This window comes from Zeus faber, assembly GCF_960531495.2.
Source record: "Zeus faber genome assembly, chromosome: 14".
Classification (NCBI taxonomy): domain Eukaryota; kingdom Metazoa; phylum Chordata; class Actinopteri; order Zeiformes; family Zeidae; genus Zeus; species Zeus faber.
The window spans coordinates 19558374-19573914 of NC_137200.1; the positions used below are offsets into that span (position 1 = coordinate 19558374).

General features: G+C 45.7%; 1 protein-coding gene across 1 annotated transcript in view; it reads left to right on the top strand.

Moving 5' to 3' along the window:
* The window catches only part of fat3b (FAT atypical cadherin 3b), a gene marked incomplete at both ends in the record, with an annotated part of 71162 nt that overhangs the window by 21010 nt on the left and 34611 nt on the right, over positions 1 to 15541 (top strand). Inside the window, 17 exons of the mRNA XM_080013502.1 lie at positions 301 to 372; positions 4733 to 4869; positions 5533 to 5808; positions 6275 to 6485; positions 7723 to 7937; positions 8069 to 8227; positions 9057 to 9178; positions 9294 to 9476; positions 9587 to 9701; positions 9823 to 10104; positions 10885 to 11235; positions 11412 to 11585; positions 12171 to 12701; positions 13407 to 13771; positions 14204 to 14357; positions 14767 to 14874; positions 15035 to 15218. Coding sequence (XP_079869628.1) covers positions 301 to 372; positions 4733 to 4869; positions 5533 to 5808; positions 6275 to 6485; positions 7723 to 7937; positions 8069 to 8227; positions 9057 to 9178; positions 9294 to 9476; positions 9587 to 9701; positions 9823 to 10104; positions 10885 to 11235; positions 11412 to 11585; positions 12171 to 12701; positions 13407 to 13771; positions 14204 to 14357; positions 14767 to 14874; positions 15035 to 15218 — 3639 coding nt within the window. The remainder of the gene's footprint in view (positions 1 to 300; positions 373 to 4732; positions 4870 to 5532; positions 5809 to 6274; positions 6486 to 7722; positions 7938 to 8068; positions 8228 to 9056; positions 9179 to 9293; positions 9477 to 9586; positions 9702 to 9822; positions 10105 to 10884; positions 11236 to 11411; positions 11586 to 12170; positions 12702 to 13406; positions 13772 to 14203; positions 14358 to 14766; positions 14875 to 15034; positions 15219 to 15541) is intronic.

Here is a 15541-nt window from a genome sequence, read left to right on the forward strand (position 1 = left end):
TGTAATGTCAAAAGATGGTGCCACTAGCTAGTGTTAGCAAGAGGTTGTACATTAGGCGGGTAAATCCAAGCAGGAAGAAGTGGATGCCCTTGACAATGGCCATTATTAACAGCTGTCATTATTCAGAAATTAGTAACCTCTGATTGTCGCTATTGACCAATCAGGGGGAAATCGAGTATTCTACAGGGCCGTGTAATATACGTATGGTGATATGATATGGTGTACGGCTGCTCCATCCATTTGACTATAAATGGACGCTTAACTGTTAAAAATGAATAATCTCTTTCTCTACTTGCGAAGGAGGAAGAATTTCCAGAGAGATGTTCTACATTCCGCAGAACGCATGTGGGCGGAACTGCTCTCTCGAGACAGGTCTGATTGACACTCTGCTTGACCTCCTTTAAAGTGATAATCTGTAAGATTATTTTGTAAACAAATCCCATATTGGCATACTTTTGAGAGAAACAGAAGTGACCGTCTGAGAGCAAACACATGGGTAAACCCGGATGAAGATAAAAACCAAAACGCTTGCAGTTTTGAATGAAACCCAACACAGACAATCTTATGGAATTCCACTTCACACCAGGAATAGAGGGTGATAAATTCCTTTGCTTGTCCTTGGGAAGGTGGTACTGGTGCTAATGCTATATAACTGGTTAGCCTGCTAGCTACCTCACCAAATACAAACATAATGGATCACAATTATCGTCTATTTCTGCTACACCACTCAAAGCAAACCATGGCAGATTTATTTTGGGTAACAATGTATTTTCTGGCAGTGAAGAATTGTACAAAATAGGATGATTTGGCACAGCTAAAAAGCTTGCTCGGTTTTTTGACTCTCTGATGGACCGCCGTGCAGCACTGCTTTGCTGCTAGGAAACTCTTCAGTTTTGTCCGTCAAAGTTCACCAAGGCTCTGCCCTTACCAGGTTCATCATAAGTTAGCCTAAGGACTGGCTTCACAGTTCTCTTAGAATGTATATCAGATCTGGATCCTTTTCTGTCCCCAGAACTAGAGATAACATTTCTCTCTTCCCCAGACCTTGTACTGACAGGGTCTGCCTCCTGATCAGACTCTGGGTCAGGGTTAGTTTCAACCTCAGAAACTGCATTCTGTCATGCGACTTTTTGTTTCTCAAGTGAGTTTTGTCAGAAGCTTCACAGGCAAGCTTGTAGGCTCTCTGCAAGTCTTCTTTCAGCTTTGCCACATAACTTGCATGGCAAACATCATCTTGGTCATCCTGAGAAGTTCCAAAACACAGATCAACAGGAAGTCTTGCTACCCTACCAAACATCAGTAAATAAGGTGGATACCCTGTAGCATCACACTTGGTACTGTTGTTGGCTTTAACCAAATATCCAACATGCTGGCTCCATTGAGACTTCTTGCGGCTCAGACTACAGGTATCTAGCATGGAGAGTAAGGTCTAATTGAACATCTCCGCTTGTGGATACCCCTGTGGATGATACGGTGTAACCGTGACTTCCGTATTCTCATTACCATCAAGTGTTCTCGGATTAATTGACTCTCGAAGTCTCTTCCCTAATCCGAATGGATCCCAGCAGGAAGGCCATAATGAACAAAGTACTTGTCCACCAGAATCTTTGCAACAGTCTACTTTCTGGTTTCTGGTTGGGAAAGCCTGTGCATAGCGGGTGTAATTGTCGGTTGCCACTAACACATTGCTAATCCCCTTAGAATTTGGCTCCATCGAAAGGAAATCAATACACACTAGATCCATACAGCAGGTCCACTGCTTACAATCTGGTGTAATGGAGCAGCCCTCGGACAAGGAGACTTGCGAGTAATACACTTGCCACAGTTTTTTATGTACTCCTCAGCCTCAACTGACATTTTAGGCCAGAAGAACCAGCTCCTCAAGAGGTCACTAGTACTTTCAATTCCAAGGTCATTGTGCATTGACTTCAGAGGCTCGCTTGCCATAAGTATAAATAATAAACACTAATAACAATTGGTCGTGGCGCGGCAGGAAGGAAGTCTCCCCTCTGGCTCCTGCTTGCTTGACAAGCCCTGTGCGCCGATCCCCCTCTGCAAGACAGGCAAACATTAAGAAAACTCCCTGTCCCGGATTCGACCAATCAGCGCCGTGTGAGCACTGATTCGGCCGATTCGGGGCAGTTGTGTGGACATGGGAAGGAAGCCAAGCTGTCGTCTACAGCTGTGGTATAATCACGGCCCTTGGTCCGCCACATACCCCCACCACCTGAGATACAGCTCTGGCCGGTCGGCACCCTCCACCTACTGTACTGGGACAAGACCCTGCCCCGTGCTCTGTGGGACGCATCGGTCTGCAGACAGAAAGAAGAGAGAAGTTAGGGTTAAACCACACTGGCTTCCCACAGAGAGCTGACTTTACCTTTGCAAACGCCTGCTGGCCCTTCTCTGACCACTGGACCGGATCTGGAGCACCCAATCAAGTTAATTCAGACAAGTTAATAGCTCCAAAAAGTCGGGTACAAACCTCCCATAGTAGCCAGCCCGCCCCTAGAACTGCTTCACCTCCTTCTTCGTCTTGGATCTCGGCATGTTCGTGATCGCATCAGTTTTATCAAGCTGGAGTCGAACCAGGCCTTCACCCAAATGGTACCCCAGATACCATACCTCCCTCCGTCCTAGGACACTCAGGGATGCAACACTCACATTTCGTACATCTTTATGGTTCCATTTTTCTTGCGTACGATAACAATTGGTGACAGCCTCAGGGACTTTTTTATGATTTCCGCACGCAAGAGCTCTTGCAAGTGCTTTCTTACATCCTTAATGTCCGCTGGAGCAATAAAGCGAGACCACACTCTAGCTAATCCTACATCCTATTCATGGACGGAAAAAACATGGGATCTCTCAGCTTCTGTCGCACTCGTGCTTCCCACTGTTCTGACACTGGAGAGTCCCCAAAGTTTGATTAGACTGTTATCAAACTCTGAGGACTGGTTGTTTAGGGGAAATAGTTGGAACACACTTAACTGTGCACATATTTTCCAAGACTGTTCCCTTAGGAATAACAGCCTCTTTCAGCGACTGGTGTAGGACCAAGATTCTGAAACTGTTGAAATTCTCTGCATCACCTGGAATGACCATGGGCTGAAGGAACACACTAGCCGGGAGCGGTGATGTAGGTGATGAGTTAACCATGAGGATCTCTTTCTGAACTTGGTGTTTGAACTCAACATGACAGACAGCTTGAAAGGGGACCCAGACCTTTCCAGCTAACAAAACCCTCATCATCAGTCAGTCTTCAAAGCAGCACCACTCTAAGGCGGCTTCTTTTCTCCAAGACTGGTTTGAACATCAAGGAGCGATCAATGGGTTGGCTGTGCATTGCTCAACCGTAGGTCGGACATTACTGGTTTTGGTCCCTCTAATAACTGGGGCCTAGCGAGGATTTCTCGGACTGGGACCGATAATGCAAGGACTGTCATTGTCTATCTGGTACCTGTCACTTTAGCTGGGTATTCAAGATCCACCACAACGTACCATACAACGTAATTTTTAAACATGAAATACATCTCCATATTTTTTACTTGTTCAACAATATGAAATTACTTCTAACTCCAGATTTAGTTATTATGAACTGTTTTTATTTAGACTTGTGCCTCATATTTTTTCCACTGGGTTACATGTCCTTGAGCAAGACACCCAACAGCAACAACAACCCAAGAGCTCCCAACAAGCTGTTTGTCTCCTTGCATGGCTGACACTGCTGTCGGTGTGTGAAGGGGTACATGTGAGCCATGTAAAACGCTTTGAGTGGCTATAGTTGCCAGAAAAGCGCTCTATAAATGTAGTCCATACATCTCCATATTTTGGAATACATTGGAATTAATTGAATTTGTGACAAATTCTTGCTATTTCGTGATCATAAATGCTGGTGTGACCAATGCAGACTAAGGTGAATGGCCGAATCGGTCATCAGAGGAGGCAGAAAACATGCAGTTTCTGCCCTGTCATGCCTCTGGCACCGGGGTGCGGGCCGGAGATGAAGTGATTGCTTTTTTTCTTAATGACACAGGATAGTTTCATCCTCTATCTGATATTGACCAGCCTCTGCTCAAACTAAACAAAAAACAAAATCCCAGTAGCTCAGTCACGCCACAGAATGCTCTAGCGTTTCAGTGAAAAATGGCCAATCAGTATTCATACGCTGGGTGAAAACTCAGCCTCTCAGATATCTCCAGAGAGGAATGAGACGAAGAACAGCATGGAATACCCAAACAGTTGAATCAATCCTCTCCCCGGCTCTAATCAAACATTAGGCCTCTTAACTTTAAAGTCACTGCCTGTGGAAAAGGCCTGGCTCCAGTATTTTTTATTTTTTTGATCTTTGAGATGGGTTGTGTTTTGGCGCGATAAGACAGATGTTTATGCACCCGCTAACAGCTCAAGGGCCTCGCAAGTGGCTCTGGTGCCGGATAACATTGCACACCAGTTGGCCGTGTTTGCCAGGTCCTCCGGCCCCAGACACAGGCACCTCGCCAAAACAATTACACCGTAATATCTTAGAGCACCTGAGTGTGGCAACCGGCAGTGAATGCTAAGTGATTGAAAGTCTTAAGTACCGTGTCTGTGGTCTGTGGTCTGTTGTGTGTGTGTGTGTGTGTGTGTGTGTGTGTGTGTGTGTGTGTGTGTGTGTGTGTGTGTGTGTGTGTGTGTGTGTGTGTGTGTGTGTGTGTGTGTGTGTGTGTGTGTGTGTGTGTGGTGGGGGCTCCAGGGAGCTTCGACATGCAGTTTGACCTTCAGATGGGTATGGGAACCATCGTAGTAGCGAGGCCGCTTGACGCCGAGGTGCAGTCCGTCTACAACATGACCATACAAGTGACAGATGGGACCAACTTTGCCACAGCACAGGTACACGTTCCATTTGTCATCCCTCTCTCTCGCGCTCTCTCTCGCTCTCTCATCTTTCTTGCGTTCCCCTTCTTTGCTTTTACTTTATCCGGCTGCTCATTTTTAAGTGTTGAACTAAATCTATGGCAGCTGCCTTGGCTCTTGACCAAGGCATGAGAGAGATCTCTGGAGGATTATTCCTCATAAATAAAGTTTAAATAGATGAAATAAATAATGGACACCAGCCACATAACTGCCCAGTAAAGTTTTTTTACTTTTTTTTTTTTCTTGAAACTTTAGAATGTGCACTTAACGTGCACGTGTGCCCTTTCGGACCCTTGACCATTGAGGTTGTTAACTTATCCCAAGAAACTGAGCATATTTTTTGCCTCTCTCTCTCGCTCTCTCTCTCTCTCTCTCTCTCTCTCTCTCTCTCTCTCTTTCAATTCTATCGCCAAAGCAACAATAATAATATTACACATAATTGCATATGAATAAATAATGAGGGAAAGATATTTAAATAATGGTCAGATTAACTGAAAAAGAATTAAAGCAAAAAAACAAAAAAACCTTGAAAAACAGTGCACATAATGGTATATGGGTGACTGCCTTTTCTCCTAAAATGTAGGAGATTGTTTGGCTTAGCTTTAGTACGTTTAGCGTTGAGATTTCTCTCTCTTTCAGGTGTTTATTCGAGTCCTGGACAGCAACGACAACTCCCCGGTCTTCTCGCAGCCCGCCTACGATGTCAGCGTGTTGGAGGACACACCGGTGGACGTGGAGCTGTTGCGCGTGCGGGCGTCAGACACTGACGACCGCGCGCGCCTCACCTTCTCCATCTACGGCAGCGTGGACCCAGCCAGCATGAGGCTGTTCCGGGTGAACCCCGGCACGGGAGCCGTGTACACGGCGGACAGACTGGACTACGAGGCCCGGACGCAACACATCCTCACGATAATGGTGAGAGGAGACAGAGGGATGAGGGAGGGGTTTGTACCTTGCAAAAACAAAACAGTTTCACTTGTGTGTGTGTGTGTAGGGTGAGTGTGAGCTGTTCTCATGGCAACCACTGTCATATCACAAATCGTGTCAGTTCCCTTTTGTTCCCCTTTGTCACTTACAGCTGTGTGTGCGTGCGTGTGTGCGTGTGTGTGTATGTGTCATTATTCCTACATGAATGATGTGTGTGTTTGTGCTTGTATTATTGTGTGGTTTTGTGAAGAAGATAGAGCAGGATAGATAGAGAGATGGAGAGAGTAGAAGACAGATGATAGATGGATTGATAGAAAGCTGCGTGCGTCTATACGCAGCTCCTCCTGCGTCTATTCAGCCTAATTCCTCCGACTCCTCCTTCCCTCTTCGCTCCCTCCCTCACTGTCCGCCCTCCTCCTTCACCACCCCCATCTCCTTCCCCTTGCCGCCGCAGGTCAAGGACCAGGAGTTTCCTTTTAACCGCGACCTGGCTCGTATCCTGGTGGTGGTGGAGGACTGCAACGACAACACGCCCTACTTCACCAACAGCGTGTACGACGCCACTGCCTACGAGTCGTTCCCCGCGGGGACGTCCGTGCTGCAGGTGACGGCTCTGGACAAGGACAATGGCGTCAACGGGCGGCTCACCTACAACATCGAAGCAGGTGTGGCAAACTCATTGCAGTTCTGATTTAACTGCTGTAGTTGAAAATGATAACTTTGATATAAAAATAAAAAAAACACTGTTGACACTCTTGATATCAAGAATTGAATTCTTCATATATATTAAAAAAATAATGCAGAATTGTAATTGTCTCATCAAGAATTTATATTGTTGATATTAAAATGTGGTATTGTTGTTATCGGAAAGATAATTCATGATACCAATATTTAAATTCAATCAAGAAATCCCATTTTTGTTAAAAGAAATTGCATAATTTTCATAATTTTATCGCATTCAACTCAGAATCGCAATTGTGATATCAAGAATGTGTATTGTTGATATCAGCAAGTTAATTCATGATGGCAATATTTAAAGGTTTTGATATAAAAAGATGCAATTTTATCCTTGATAAAAAGAAATACATTTATTGATATCAACAATACATTTATGATATCAACAATTCATATTGTTGATATCATAAATGTACTGAGAATTGCTGATATCAACAATTCCCATTCTTGATTATACAAATTGTTCAGATGTTTCTAACAAAGTATTGGACTTCCAAACTATTTAAACATTAATCCGTCCAGGCTCTGAATTAACTTTTAACCACTGTTATGTGCACAAAATAAAAATGGCTGACTAACTAATTGTGTTTGTTTACTTAAGGGTTATTCAACCTAAGGAGCCTGACAAGGTTAACAATACATTTTCAATGCTGAGAGTGTAGTTGCAATCCAAAACCACCTTGATATTCTTCAGATTGTCTTTATCAAATAATAAAAACACTTATTTATCCTCTCAGGTGTTATATTATTACACACTGGTTGCCGGTACTTAAAGCATTACAGGTATTTCTGGAATTAATGTAACTACAATTCATTGCTCAAGGGCCAATCTGCATTAATGCAGGGGCCACATTAGGCCTGGTCTATGTTATTTACTCATAGGTTATATCTGATGTAAAGATGTTGTTCCCCCAAAAGTAAGTCACTAATTCCATACATATAATTCTGACTAGTTCTATACTATATAATTATATCCTACTCAAGTCTGTTTTTAATCACAACTTCTACTTTCCAGGATTCCAGTACCATTTCTACCTTCTACAGCCTCAGCATTGTTTTCAGCAGTGACAACGTTTCAGAGTCACTACCAGGAGGAAATTTTTTACCAGGAACAAAATTCGACTCATCATTCCCCCGCTTTCTCTCGCTGTCTCTGTCATCCCCTAGGTAACTCGGGTGGCGTGTTTGGGATGGATAACACCACGGGCGTGATCTTCACCGCCCGGGATCTGGACCTCAGCTCCGTGGGCTTTTACCTGCTCACCGTCAGGGTCACCGACAGCGGCTTTCCTCCACTGACGGCCACGGCGTCGGTCCGCGTCTCCCTCATGCTCTCCGACGTCTCCAAACCCAAATTCGCCCTGAGGGAGTACCAAGCTGAGGTGGATGGATGGATGGATGGATGGATGGATGGATGGACGGATGGATGGATAAATGATAGATAAAGAAGATAGAGAAGTAGATAGATAGCTAGATAGATGTCCACTAATCTGCCTTGCCTCCATTTGACCAGGTGATGGAGAATAGCACACTCGGAACGCTGGTGACCACCATCAGCGCCCTCAGCCGCTCGGCGCTGGTCTACGACATCGCCACGGGCAACGAGGAGCGCTGCTTCCTGATGCACCAACACACCGGCGTCATCACCACGCGCAAACCGCTGGACTTTGAGGTTCAGATATCATTCTCAATTGTCAGCATTCAACTATTTATATCAACCGGCAGTCTGCCAATTTTTTTTATGTCAATTATTTTTGTGATTTTTTTTTTTTCATGTATTCTAGACAAAGAATTATATATCAAAAACATTGAGTGAACTCCGACCATTGACATAGAAAAACAGCTTTTTAAAAATTTCATTAATCAGCTAAAAGCGAGCCAATTCACAGCTTCTCACACTATGATGTGTTCAAAAACCTCTGAATTTTCATTTAATGGGGCTGTGTCTGGTGCATGGCTAAACTTCAATGAAAGCACATCATAAGTGGTGTGTATTATTGTATTGGTATTAGAATATAAAATAGACAGAATATAAAACTATATTCCAGATTTGTGAAAACTTTATTTTATTCCTGAAAACAGAGAAAAGGTAGATTTCACTGTTCTACACACAGGCCATTTAAGACCAGGTCTAGATAAAAAAAAAAATGACTGTACTTATATATTACATTATAAAAAGAAGCCAAACAGTATTTCAAACCCTATTTCACATTTGTGAAAACTTTATTCTATTTGTGAAAGCAAGTAAAATGTGCGATTCACTGTATTTTTTCAGCACAGACGCTCCATGACTGGTATACACAGGAAGCATCATAACTGAATGTATAAATAGGTTAATAAGGCATTATAAATATGTTATTATAGGGCTAGGCCAGGCTAAAAAAAAATCTAGGTGGTCCCTGCTCTGTTTCTCTATCCACCAAGGGGTCCTTGGGCTGAAAAAGGTTGAAGTCGCCCGATTTACCTGATAGATAGTTAGATGTATGTGTGTTTTTTTTCAGCGGACGCCTTCGTACTTCCTGGTGGTGCGTGCTGTGAGTATGGCCGGTATGGAGGCCCGCACCGCTGTCATCGTCCAAGTGGGGGACATCAATGACAGCACACCCGTCTTCCAACAAACCAGGTCTTTCCTCGCCGTTGCGGCGGATACACAGTACCTACTGTACATGGATCCCAACGCTGATTTGTTTGAAACCGCAATTCCCCCCAACCTCATGTGTCCGCTGGCCTTTCAACAGCTACGTGGGCGTGATCAGCGAGGCCGCTCCGGTGAACACCATCGTTCTGGGAGAGGACGGTTCTCCTCTCGTCATCCAGGCGTACGATCAGGACCGCAACCACAACTCCCTGTTAGTGTTCCAGATAATAGAGCAGACCGCCAGCATGTTTTTCAGCGTGGACTCTGGGACCGGATCCATCCGGTATGGCTCTGACAAAGTGAAATTGTTGGCCAATATGAGTGTTTTAATTAGACCAGTGTTGATATGTATTACATGTCTATTCATTTGAACCACTCTTTCGTTTATTTCAGAACGATTGCCACTCTCAACTATGAGACCTTCTCAGAGTTTTCGTTTCGCGTTCATGTGAGAGACAGTGGCCAGCCTCCTCGGGCTGCTGACAGCCCGGCAGAGGTGGTTATTAAAGTAAGTAATTAAAATGGAAATTAGATTTTATTGCGTCAAGCTGGTTCACGCTCCTGCGCTGGATCTGTAATGCTTTGGCTCGTTTTTTTGTTTTTTTTCCTCCTTTTTTTAACTGTCCTAGGTGATCAACATCAACGACTCCCCTCCCAGGTTCTCCCAGGACTCTTACGAGACGATACTCCTGCTGCCGACCTACAGAGGGGTGGAGATCCTGCGGGTGGACGCCTCCGACCCAGACCTGACGGCTGACCGCAGCCCGAACCCTGACGTGTCCATCAACTCCCAGCTGGTCTACTCACTGGTAGACAGCAATCTGGAGTACTTCTCTGTCCACAGCTCTACCGGTGTGGTGACCGTCACCAATAGCAACCTCAACAAGGACCGCTACCGCTTCAACGTCAAGGTTTGTATGTTTAACTCTTGTGTATCGCCGCTGCAAATTTTGAACCAAATCTTAAGTCCAATACCTTAATCTAAAGTATGTTTCCACATTGGACATCAAGCATATCAAGTGAAAGTGTTAAATAGTGTTGCGGCCGACGCCACCCCAGAAGTCCAACCGAGACCTTGCGGGTGCGAGGACGAGTGAAGACGGAGATCAAAGCTTATTGCTTAAAGTCAAGTCCAAGAATGAACCTCCAACTCAAGACAAATGGCCCTGAAACTTGAATAAAGATGGACACCAACTGAAACTGAATACCATAACTCTGGATTGGCTATATTGTTCCCCTTTTCCTTCCAGAAACAGAAATAAAGTCTGAAATAGTATTACAAGATTCTTCCAGGCATGAATAAGGGAAATATATTGTTATGTTTACAATTACAGGTAAGACAATAATATAAAATTTAGACCCCCCTGACATGCTGTTTTTACCTCTTAATGGGGGTTTAAGTCTTAATTATGAGGTTTAGACCCCCAAATCCCCCCCCGTAATTCAGACCATGCTCTTGATTTATCTATCTGATGTTAAATGTTAATGTCAAGAATATTGAAATTCAATTACAAATTTTGGTTCAAACAGTTCGTCACATTTTCAAGGACTCAAGAATCCATCAAAATGCAAACCTCGAGACTCGTCACTAAACAGTGAGGTGACCTCTCACTTCCAGTGGCCCTCCCGACACGCCCAAAACACCTTCCTCGGGGCCGCCATTATACTTGTCTCTCCTTCTTCGCTGCCAGGTTTGGGACGGGCGCTACTCCAGCACAACGTTAGTCACGGTTCTGGTGCGAGAGGCTGTGGACAGTGGCCTCCTCTTCACCCTTCCCTTCTACTCTGCTTCCATCCCCGAGAATGTGGCCAACGTCACCAGGGTGACCGTCGTCAACGCCATTGGCCACCAGCTCAACGAGCCGCTGAGGTTCGCGCTCCTGAACCCCGGCGGACGCTTCACCATCCGGCCGACCTGCGGGGCGGTGCTGACCACCGGGGTCCCCTTCGACCGGGAGGAGACGGACAACTATGAACTGGTGGTGGAGGTCAGCAGAGAGTTTGACGTTCTGAGGGTGGCCCGGGTCATCGTGCAAGTACAGGTAGGTTTGGGGAAATGTGTGTGTGGTGCGTGTGCATTTTATTGTGGATCGTGTAAAGTTCACGCCCTGTTTCCGGGCTTCAGTCGCTGAATCTCAACACGTTTTCTTCAAAGCTCTCCCTCCTTCAAAGCAGCCTCGTGTGAAAGTAAACCTATCTCGCCTCTGTTCGTCCTAAGGTGGAGGATGTAAACGACAATGCTCCCGCATTTGTAAATCTGCCATACTACGCTGCGGTGCAGGTGGAAGCAGATCCTGGATCGGCCATCTTTAGGGTTTCGGCCACAGACCAAGATGATGGTCTGAATGGAGATGTGACCTACAGCCTCAAGGAGCAGCATAGGAACTTCCAAGTGAGGGCTTTGTGGGTTCTGCCTGTGGATAAGGGGTTCCACACACTCAAACACATTGGACATTAGAGTTGAATGAATGGCCTGCTCTGATGTTGCCAGGGGTTAAATTGGGGTTGAACACGGGTGGGGGCCACCCACCCACCTTTGGGAAATAAATAAATATCACAATATTGAAGGGTTTGCCATATTTTTCTAGATGGTACCTCCGAAAGGTAACTAACTCACTGATACTTTGAGGACTTTCATGAAATTCCTGTTGACAGAGTGGCCAAATTTTTTGCTGTGTTACTGCGTTCAAGTGAAAGTGAGTTTGTGAAACCTCACTTAACCGCCAGTTTGTTTGTTTTTTGCTGCGCAACCATTGGTGTAATTACGGTACCATCTCTATCACTCCTTCAAGTCGGTGATAGATAGAAGCTAATGCTTTTAGGGAACAGGCCTCGATAGATGGATGGATGGATGGATGGATATAGAGAAAAATATAAAGAAAGAGAGGGAGAGAGATGAAGGACGAATAACGTCATACAGACATACATATGATATACGGATAAATTCCAATTGAACCCCTGGATATCCCCATAACAGGTGAACCCCGTGACAGGCGAGCTGACCCTGAAGAGGACCTTCGAGGCGGACCTCTCCAATGCCGAATATGTGGTGACCATTGTGGCGATGGACGGCGGCCTCCCCCCTCTGGCCAGCGAGGTGGAGCTGCCCATCACCGTGGTCAACAAAGCCATGCCGGTGTTCGACAAGCCTTTCTATGGCGTCACCGTCAGGGAGGACGTGGCCGTCTCGACCCCGGTCCTGTACATCAACGCCACCTGCCCCGAGGGCCAGAGCGTCATCTACACCATCGTGGACGGCGACCCCGCCCTGCAGTTCGACATCGGCTTCGACACGGGCGTCCTCAGTGTGGTCTACCCGCTGGACTACGAGGGCGTCCAGTACTACCGGCTGACGGTAAAGGCCACTGACACGCTGACAGGAGCGCGGTCCGAGGTGGACGTGGATGTTGCCGTGCTGGACGTCAATGACAACCCGCCGCTCTTCCAGAACTCCTCATACTCGGCCATGCTGGCGGAGAATTCCATGACTGGGACGGCCGTGCTACAGGTGTGTGTGTGTGTGTGTGTGTGTGTGTGTGTGTGTGTGTGTGTGTGTGTGTGTGTGTGTGTGTGTGTGTGCGCATCCGCCGGCCTGCATTAATATTTTCATGTAACTCAATGTTAAGTCCGTGCATGTGTCTGCCTTCATAAATATTTCCATGTAAATCAATGTTTACTCTAGTCTGACTGGTTTTGATCTGGCTCGGTTTTGTTTCACACTTTCGACATTTCCAGTCCCGTATCGATCCCACAGTTTGGTATTGAACACGTATTGATTTACCAGAAGAGTAATGTAAGTCATACCATGTGAAGACATCCAATTATTCACTTTCTATTTACAACCAGTGCTTCTCCATCTCAGGTACTGAGGAGCTCCAGAGGTCATCAAGTCAAATACTAGAGTTAGATTTTGAATTCTTAGTTTGTTTTTTTGTAGGAAAGTAAGAAATGCATTTGTCTTTTTCCTTGAGCCAAGTTCAGCTTCAGGTCCTTGTTTTTTTTTAATCGTCGTGGTATTAAGGTATCAACATGCAAACCCCCTCCAAAAACAAACAACAAATGATAAAGCTGAAGTCAAAGTTATTCACAGAGAAAGATCCTATTTGCATGTTTGAATTCATATTAATAAGAAACCATCAATCTTCTTTTTGAACTAACTCACTATCTCCTTCTCCTGATAGTGCACAAAGTGCTGATAACGCTCCCTTTTTAGCTGCGCGCACAGGACCAGGACTCGGAGAAGAACGCGCTGGTGAGCTACCAGATCCTCTCCGACATCTACAACAGCACAGACTACTTCAGCATCGACAGCGGCGGTGGCCTGGTGCTCACCGCCCGCATGCTGGACTACGAGCTCAGCCGCCGCTACAACTTCATCGTCCGGGCGACGGACAGCGGCGAGCCGGCGCTCAGCAGCGACGTCAGCGTCACTGTCTCCATCACCGACACCAACGACAACCCTCCCAACTTCAGCCAGGCCCTCTACGAGGCCTACGTGAGCGAGGTGGCGCCCCGGGGACACTTTGTCACTTGCGTCCAGGCCTCGGACGCCGACATCTGCGATGCAAACAGACTGAGGTGAGAAGTGGGTCGAGAAAGATGAGGATGAATCATCGTTGCAAGCTGATGTTTGTTTAAGGTTGTGGTTTGTTTACATTTAAACTCCAAAACCTTCTCATTTCTAAAATATTTGAGATTGTGATGTCTTTAGCCTGACACGTTTCCAGCCATAGTGGCTGCCAATCGCTTAATGACCCGGGATAAATTAGCCCCACCATCTGGAGTGGGGGAAAAAAGAAAACCCAAAGCAATGATCAGAAGACGGCCAATTTCCTAGAAAAGTAAGTGACAGTCTTTGAGCAATGACGAGTGGAATTGGAATGGAATTTTGGATCTTGTAGTGTGAACACAGTCAAGCAGATGGATTGCTACTTAAATGCTGAGAAAAAGAATTCAAATCAATAACACTTCCCAATCTCTCATTCGCAACTCTCCTGTTTTGACTTTCAGGTACAGCATTCTGTCTGGGAACGAGAGGATGACGTTCGCGATGCACCCGCAAACCGGGGTGCTCAGTCTGTCCAACAAGAGGAGACAAGGAATGAAGCTCTACTACCGCCTCAACGTATCCGTGTCCGACGGGGTCTTCACCAACAGCGCTCAGGTCCGGTCCGCCACCTTTACCGGAGTAGTAGCTGTGCCCCCTTCATTTATTCACCTTTGTTCATCAGGATCGCTTTAAATTGTTTATCTCCATCTCCAGCCTGTTTTCAAACCGACACATTTACATTTTGGAACTTTTACAGCGCGGCTGCAGCTTTCAATTGCTTAATGAGGTGTAAACAGTAGCTGTTGGGGTTTTAAACAGACTTCCTCTGGTAAAGCTTATTTGGCCTAAATGCTGGCGTAATCACCCATTCACAATACTTTTTGATGGACAAAATAACTCAGATTTGATCATCATCATCAATGGAAATTATAAGTATTACGGTTATGATACCCAATGTGAGTATGCATATATGACGATATGCAAATATGATGACAGTCATGGCATTAAAGATGGTGATCCCCAGGTGAGTGTGCGTGTGCTGGGAGCCAACCTGTACAGCCCGGTGTTCAGCCAGAGGTTCTACCTCGCTGAAGTCCGGGAAAACGCCCCTCCCGGGTCAAGGGTCATCCAGGTGAGGACACTGTGGCAACGCGTGTAGTGTGTAGAGTGTGTATAACGATGGTTTATGTTCTTCTATCCTTGAGTTGATTTGGTTCATAATTTGAGCTGCGGTTACACTGCAATTTCCCTCCGGTAATGAATCAAGTTTCTATCTAAATGCTAATCCGCAGGTGCGGGCGACCGATGAGGACGCGGGTCTGTTCGGCCAGATCACCTACTCCTTCATCAATGACCTCGGCAAGGCTCAGTTCAACATCGATGCAGATGGAGTCATATCCACCACCCAGAAACTAGACAGGGAGAACCCCCTCAACAAGGACGTGGTGCTGACTGTGATGGCTCTTGACGGCGGAGGTATTAAACACGCCTGACTGGAACCCCCAGAAACCGATTGAAATCCTGCGGTTTTGTGCCGTGTCTAGTCATTTTGCTTATTATGCCCATAAGCCTGCTTACATGTTATCAATTATGGGGTTCCATGATTATTAGAGGTTTCTGCTGCTAAATCTGGCAAGCGCAATATTACAAGATAATGGATTTGTGATTGTGCATGCAATTTTGGACCTATTTGTTCATTATACGTAGAAAAGCTTAAATTTACTGCTCGGAGACCTTTGATTTGGTCTACAGTAACTGACAAATATCAGCCTAGAGCTACAGAATCAGCATTATTGAGG